Here is a 7,923-nt window from a genome sequence, read left to right on the forward strand (position 1 = left end):
GAACAGTGACTGACCATAATTGTAGCGGGATGCTTTCTTCGATAATACGGTGGCTGGTAATTGATTTTGATCACCTACGAGGATGAGTTTTGACGCACCGAACTGAAGCGGGATGAGAAGATCTGGTTCTGTGCATTGACCAGCTTCGTCAACAAGAACACAATTGAAAGCAGCACGTCTGTAAACAAGACGAAAGATACCAGTGAGATTGGAGAGCTCACTGAAAAGAATTTTTTTCTGTTTAAACGACTTTTGCAAACTAAATTCAGTAAACAACGAAACAATGTCTCTGGTAGCTGTACTGTAATTTTTGCCTAGATTTTATTAAATCAATTAATTAATTCGACGCAAGTCGTATTCCTTCATAATTGCTAATTAACTCAGAAAAAGTCACACTTTCTGAAGACTTGCGGATAGGTTAACGTGACTATATAGAGTATTATGCCACATTATAAAACACTGTTGATTTATCAGAGTTCTTACAAAGTTGCATCTTACTTTTGGAAATCTTTGAAAGCTTTGACCATCCATTCACTTCCAGCTCCACTAAGCGTACAACAAATGATATCGGCGTGAAAAAGCAACGTCTGCGTATATCTCTTACGTTCTTGATAAAAATCAAACTTTTCTGTAGCAGAGGCTAATTGTTTCATGAGATCGTCCTGTTTTTGTTGCATTTTGGTTCGTTCTTCTCTCTTCTTTTCGTACTAAAAGAAAAAAACAGCTTGTTATTCAAAGAATCTTTAATCCCGATTAAATCTCTATGGGTGCTATCAAATGGTACATTGGTCGCGGCGACTAGGTCCCTACTGGCAGTATCATGAGTGTGATATAACGTACATTTTCCTCTGGAATGGTCGTCTACATAAGGAACCCTAAATAGTTAGTTTTCTTTTGTATCATTTAAATTGTTCCGTTTTTGTAAAGAGTTGCTCCTTTTTCGCTAAAGGATGGTGTGAGTAGAGACTACGAAAATGATGTAGATTATGCATTGAATAGCTTGATTGCTTGAGTAATATTTCCTAGATGTAAAATTGACCAGCTAACTCTAAGAAATCGATTTCTTTGAGAATAAATTAGATAAAAATAGAGAACAAGCGATTAAATATAAAGTTTGTTACCAATTCCCTCTTCTCTTTAGGGTCTGGGGACAACTTTAATTTGACACAAGTTTTGTCCAAATCGTCTAGAATGTAATTCAACTTTTTGATTTCACGTTGGATAGCATCTGGGTTATGTTGGAATTTCATTGTTTTCATCTTCTGTTCCACCAGATACTCCAGTGTGTATCGACGTAACGCTGGCTCAGCATAATATCTAATATACAAGAAAATATTGATGTTTTGTTTATGATATATACAGGTGTCCTGAATAAAAGCACAGTGTCAGACCACTTCTATGACGTATAAGTAGAAAAATATTTTCTGATTATGACAACGGTTCTTTTTGGCTCAGCATAATGTGCAAGATAGATAAATGATGCTTTTTCTTTGTATTTAAGGTATGCACCATTGCAATGTCTTCCACGGACCCAACAGCTGATTGGTTGAAAGTGACGCATTGACTGATTATACGTCACTTACAACCAATCAGCTGTTGGGTCTGTGATGTAATGTCAGAAGACATTGCAATGGTACATATCATGAATACTATTATGATAACTGAAGATGATGCAGGCCAAAACCCTCTTATTGAAATGCTACAGGGTGTCCTGTATACAAGTACAGACAACTAGAACTACTATAACGTATAAGCCGAAAAATATTTTATGTACCGGGTGCACCAAAAAAAAGTATACAGGTTTGTCAAGATATTGTGAGCTTTAGGATTTATATTTTTTGTTCATTCTTTTTTTATCGTATAGAGGATGCTCTAACTTAAATTTTGAGCTATCATACATTAAATTTGAGGAAGTAGTTCGAAAGTTATTTAAGAAAAACTGACTTTTCGAAATTTCAAAAAATCATTAAAAACAGCAATCACGCTATAAATAAGACTACATGACAAAAACACAATTTTATTGGGTTTTTTTATTCTTTTTTTTCCATCTTATTTGCACGTCATGAGCATTTCCAACACCAGCAAACTCAATACAGACCCAAATTTTTTGAGCAAAAAGTGGAGGAATGGTGATCTAATTTTTCAAAAGTTTCCCCCCAAGCACACACATAACATCAAAACCTCTATTGGAGATTTCCAAAACTTTTTCCAGCTTTTCCAAAAATATCATCCCACATGGGAATAGCTTGTTTTACCATATTTTCAAATTCTGTAACAAGTTTTAATGCATTTTTCGGTATTTTTATGTGTAAAAAAGGTAAATGTCTAGAGAAAAGTTTGCTCACTGTTTTTGATAATTTTTTGAAATTTCGACATTAAAAAAAAGTCAGTTTTTTAAAAATAATTTTCGAACTACCTTTTCAAATCTAATGTATGATAGCTCAAAATTCAAGTTAGAGCATCCTGTATACGATAATAAAAGAATAAACAAAAAATTTAAATGCTGAAGCTCACAATATCTCGACAAACCTGTATACTTTTCTTTGGTGCACCCGGTATATGATCTTCTAAACAACTTCTATAACGTATAAGCCGAAAAATATTTTATGTATATGACAATAGTTCTTTCTAAAATGTCACAATATCACAATATTGCAACAATGAGACACAAAATGGTGATTACAATAAAAATTCGAATGTAATTCTATCAATATCGTTTTTCAAACGACACATTGAATAATGGTCTCATGCTCGTATCAATCAATTAAAAAGAGTACTACTTGACTTTTTAAACTTAAATCTACAGGCCTAGCAAACGTGAATTGACGTCAAAATCCGAGGGGTCTATTTTTGAAGTCGTTGCATTGTGACGTAAAGAGAAGAGAGGAAAAAAAGTAGAATTCTGCTTTCGAAGAGCAAAGTGTTTCAGATCTACAGTGACACCAGAGTCTTTCACCTTCGGATGTACTTTTAGTGCTGTTTCTTCGCAAAAGACACGGAGGCATGTAGACAGTTGTTGTCGCTGTTTTGAATACATTTTACCATAATTATTCAGAAAAAGATATTTTTTGGCTTTTGTTATGGCATAGAAGTTATTACTGCCCCTCCCCTTAATGATGTTATAAAACAAACCACTCTGGAGCAGAAAAAACAAAGTTGATTTCTCAGCGAAAAAAAAAAACAAAAAAAAACAGGGGAAAACACATACCCAACACGCAGTAAGTTGAAATCACCGCAATTCTTTTTCTTCTCTTGTGGAGAAGTTGGTGCTTTTGCAGCAGATTGCGTTGACTTGCTCATTGTAGGAGGACTGTTCAGTAATCGCTTGACGATCTCATCCACAGCAGCATTTGAAGGGGCACAAATCAACATACGACTTCGTTCCTTTGCATTACGTGCTTTACTTTCTTTGTCTTGACTGCTGTTTTTCTTTTCGGCTAAAGCAAGTGTCTATTGAAAATACAATTATAAGTTAAATTTTAAGTTAACCACGAGTATACAAAGGACTGACACTCTTGCTGATTCTTATGCAACGGTCTCTCTCATTTAATCATTGATAAACTAAGAATTTTCTTTGAGTGAGAAAAAAGAAAATAAATTTCTTCACTTTTTGTTTAAATAATAGAAAGCTTAAAATAAGAGGTTCAAATTTGAAAGGGACGAATATAGATATATTGATCAAATATCTACTTTTACAATTTCAAAGGCATACCTGCATTAGATGGGTGATAATAGTTTTTATGGTGTAGCTCTTGCCAGTACCCGGTGGTCCTTGTATCAGACAAATCTTCGGGATACTGTAAGGAGTATGGACGGCTTTGACTGCTGATGAAACAGCCTGAAATTGATCTTGGTTTAATTTCATCAAGCGATCTGTTCTTTGAATCAACGCATCACTCTTGTGGCAGTACGTCTGTGGGCGGAACGGTTTCAAGATGTCTTTGCACAACAGCGAGTTCTGAAAACGTATCAAAGCGTTCCATTGTCGTATGTAGGTGGTGAGAGTTGTGACGCGAAGTACTTCGACTCTCTTGAAATGTTTAATTTTCTCATCTTTGCATGTCAAAACGCTCAGTTGGTAAGCTTTGCGTCGTCTTTTACTATGGTAACGACGTTGAACAGAATCAACGATGCCGAAATATTTGCATTGACCGTCGTTGAAGTAAAGAATAACAAGGTCACTTTCGTGAATTCCACAAGTGTGCGATTGGCTACTTTCCTTTGATACGACATCGAACCATGAACAAGTTATCAGAGAAGCTTTTGGGTTCGGTTGTTCCTCCACTGACTCAACTCTCCACGCTTTTCGTGAATTTCGATTGGCTGATATCTCATCCCATTCCTTTCTCAGTTGGGCCCAGGTCTCTAATAACATCAACGGCCAATTAATTTTCATATATTCATCAAACGAATTGTAACCGCCAGCAACAGGGACGGACTGTAAACTTGTTGAGATTTCAAGTTCATCTCTGCCTTGCTCTAAATTCACAGGATCCCATATCAGTATACTATTATGAAACAAATCGAGCGTGTACTTGTGTTTAGATGTTGTCTCTGGAAGTTTTGGCGTTGGTTTTATAATTGAAGAAGTGGATTTTGCAGCAGGTTTTTTACTAGAGCTTGCTTTCAAAACAGCTGGGGAGGACAACTCTTTTTCTAATCGTTCACGTCTAGATTCCTTTAAACTTTGTGGGCGCATGGCTGTTTTGGTACGTTTGGGAGGAGGTGATTTAACAATCTCTTTAGAGGGCTGTCGTTGGAAATTGGATGTGATATCGAACAACTGATTCTCATAAACACTGTTATCAATTTCAGGTTCCGATGGAGCTTGTTCCATGGAGTCACTTGGTTCTGAAGTAGATGTCTTCGTAATCAATTCATAAGCTTTCCTTTTGGAAATCTCTTTGTTTTTAATTAACATCTGCTGGTCAATTTTACCTCCCATTCTCTGTTTGAGTCCTGATAAATTGAATGTTCGTCTTTTCGTTTCGTCCTTCTTTTCAGGGGATTTTGAGGTTGAGGGTTGTTGAGCATCTGTAGATTCCTCGAGTTCAGGTTGTGGTTTTGGTGTGTCTTCTTCCACGTTGGTGGTGTCGATGGAGAAATGATATTCACCGTGTGTTTTTTCATTGTATGACATCTCATCTTCATCGTCACTGATCTGAATTGGACTTTGGGATCCGTTGAAAGACTGAAAGGTTGAAAGAGTTTTATTACTCTAAGTCATACAATAATCTATGAATAGGTTCCCAGAAAGATTCCTTAAATTTTTCCTAATTTTTTTTCCGGCTGATCATTGAGGTTTTCCCCAGACTTTCAGTTCCGTTTTAAGTGGCTGTAAACAATAGAGGATCGTATTACATCGAATCATGCATGTAACTGCCGAATAGCAGTTGTTTTGTATATTTTTATGTTAATTTTTACGTAATTATGTGACACGTATTCCCTTAGGCTTGTTCTCCTTCGTGTGTTTCTCTTTGTCTAGCGTCTGTCCCACGGGACTTTGTGTGCCTTTTTCTGTGCTCTGTTTCTGCTTTTGCGTCCAGATGAACAAAGATCACTGTAGAGTGAATACAGAGTTGCAATGTCGAAACAGAAAACCAGAATTGTAAACTTATAGTCTGAAGAGACGCCCAGAAGAATAATAAAGAATATTTATATATATCTCACTGCATTAGAGCTTATGGGACCAACGTGTTTAGTAAGTAGTATTTCCTTTATCTTAATGTTGTTCTTTTATATTGTACCTCTCTATATTGTATCTTGATTTATTGAGCCTGATATCGACATATTATTCACCTCTCAGGTTTGATTTGTACTTAAGAACTGTACCTTTATATATTTTAGCAAAATATATTACCGTCCGAAACCGTAAAGTATCACGTCCGGCTCTCCTGCAGTTACAGTAAACACGAATCTCGTACCAGTAATCAGAGATCTTTTACAAGTAAAGACGTACCTTGCAAAAGTAAATACGTATCTTGCACCAGTAAACAAGTATCCATTGAAAGAAGAGAAACACGAATTTGCAGTGCAACATTACACGTAATCGGTATGTTGGTTCAATAACTCCCAGCATAAAGTTATCGAGTTGTTGTAACAAAGGTAACGTAAGACTTATTCATCACGATGACGAATCTATCAGAAGAAGACTTTTATGTGAAAAGAAATCGATTTGTTGATATCATCATGAACTCTACGCAGCAAATGCAAAAAATCTATAGCAGAAAGGAAGACCTTGTGCAAAATATATTATCCTATGGTTGGGAAAGAGAAAGACTGCTGACATCTCTAGACGACTACGCGAGACTCTATTCCGATTGCGAAAGCCTGTTTACAAATGATCATGTTGAAGTCCTATTCGGTAAGAGTTTTATTGATGCTGCCCTCAAAATTTTGGAATCGCTTCCAGAACGAATTGTAGGTCGTCAGACTGTCATCGCTGTACCACTCCCAGAAATTAGAATCGCAGAGCACATCTCGCCACATGCCGTTGAAACAGTGGTTCCTAAAATCGAAAAGTTATCACGTGCTTGCGTTAACGTACTTTGTCGCCCTTGTGTTCGAATCGCAAATGTTTTTGAATCTGTGTCTTTGTCCGATACAAAAATTGTTGTTGGTAATTCCTTACAGAAGGCCTCCTATAAATTTGGACAAACTTCTTGTTTGCTCGTTGCTGATATTGAAACTAAGAATTCATTTGAAAGTTCAAGAAATGACGAAATCACGGACGTATCGTGTGATCAAGAGTTTGTAATCTCTTCAGAAAAAGTGTCTGAGCAAACAGAGGGAATCGGAGATTTTATGAAAAGATTGAAATTTGTAAAAAGATCTAGAAGTTTGTACATTTTAGAATCATATCAGCGAATTGTATTAAGGTTTTTCTGGACATATTTCTTATTTAACGAATTTAATTCGTGCCTAATTTTTTGTTCTATTTTTGATTTAATTTTGTCAGTATTTGGCAAGGTCCATAATTATTTATTGTATTTAGTCAAGAACGCAGCTCTTGACGGTGAGGAGTGTAACTGCCGAATAGCAGTTGTTTTGTATATTTTTATGTTAATTTTTACGTAATTATGTGACACGTATTCCCTTAGGCTTGTTCTCCTTCGTGTGTTTCTCTTTGTCTAGCGTCTGTCCCACGGGACTTTGTGTGCCTTTTTCTGTGCTCTGTTTCTGCTTTTGCGTCCAGATGAACAAAGATCACTGTAGAGTTAATACAGAGTTGCAATGTCGAAACAGAAAACCAGAATTGTAAACTTATAGTCTGAAGAGACGCCCAGAAGAATAATAAAGAATATTTATATATATCTCACTGCATTAGAGCTTATGGGACCAACGTGTTTAGTAAGTAGTATTTCCTTTATCTTAATGTTGTTCTTTTATATTGTAGCTCTCTATATTGTATCTTGATTTATTGAGCCTGATATCGACATATTATTCACCTCTCAGGTTTGATTTGTACTTAAGAACTGTACCTTTATATATTTTAGCAAAATATATTACCGTCCGAAACCGTAAAGTATCACGTCCGGCTCTCCTGCAGTTACAATGCAATAATCAAGGAATAATTTCCCAGATAGTCCCTCTAATTCTACAGCTGATTTAGGATTTTATCCCTGATATTTCAGAAAGAAAAACCATTGGTACATTTATTGTTCAGGATTATTGAAAAGATTGTGAAAAACTATTCATAAAGATCCATGGGATAAAATTGCACTTTAAAAAGAGTGTACGACCTATCTAATTCATTAAATTTTGCTTATAGTTACTGCTACTTTAATGGGATAAACTTTCGCGGGGACACGGTTGGGCCTATCCGCGAAATTCAAAAATCTCGCAGGGACTTAATTTCGCAGGTGGCACTATTGGGTGGCAATATTTTCACGATTTTGTGACTTTTACTGTCAAATCATGCAT

At 36.0% G+C, this 7,923-nt stretch overlaps 1 protein-coding gene across 1 annotated transcript; it reads left to right on the top strand.

Moving 5' to 3' along the window:
* Positions 1-5,549: 5,549 nt before the first annotated feature.
* LOC136819494 (uncharacterized) lies at positions 5,550-7,077 on the top strand. The gene is made up of 2 exons (XM_067075725.1): positions 5,550-5,701; positions 5,848-7,077. Exon 2 carries the CDS (start codon positions 6,130-6,132, stop codon positions 7,075-7,077), a length of 948 nt encoding a protein of 315 aa, XP_066931826.1. The 5' UTR covers positions 5,550-5,701; positions 5,848-6,129.
* Positions 7,078-7,923: the final 846 nt, after the last annotated feature.

Source organism: Clytia hemisphaerica, unplaced genomic scaffold, assembly GCF_902728285.1.
Source record: "Clytia hemisphaerica strain Z4C2 unplaced genomic scaffold, Clytia hemisphaerica genome assembly, whole genome shotgun sequence".
Taxonomy (NCBI): Eukaryota; Metazoa; Cnidaria; class Hydrozoa; order Leptothecata; family Clytiidae; genus Clytia; species Clytia hemisphaerica.

What these genes read in the sequence shown, in the direction of transcription:
- LOC136819494 (XM_067075725.1), top strand. Translation starts at nt 6,130, where the DNA reads ATGACGAATCTATCAGAAGAAGACTTTTATGTGAAAAGAAATCGATTT.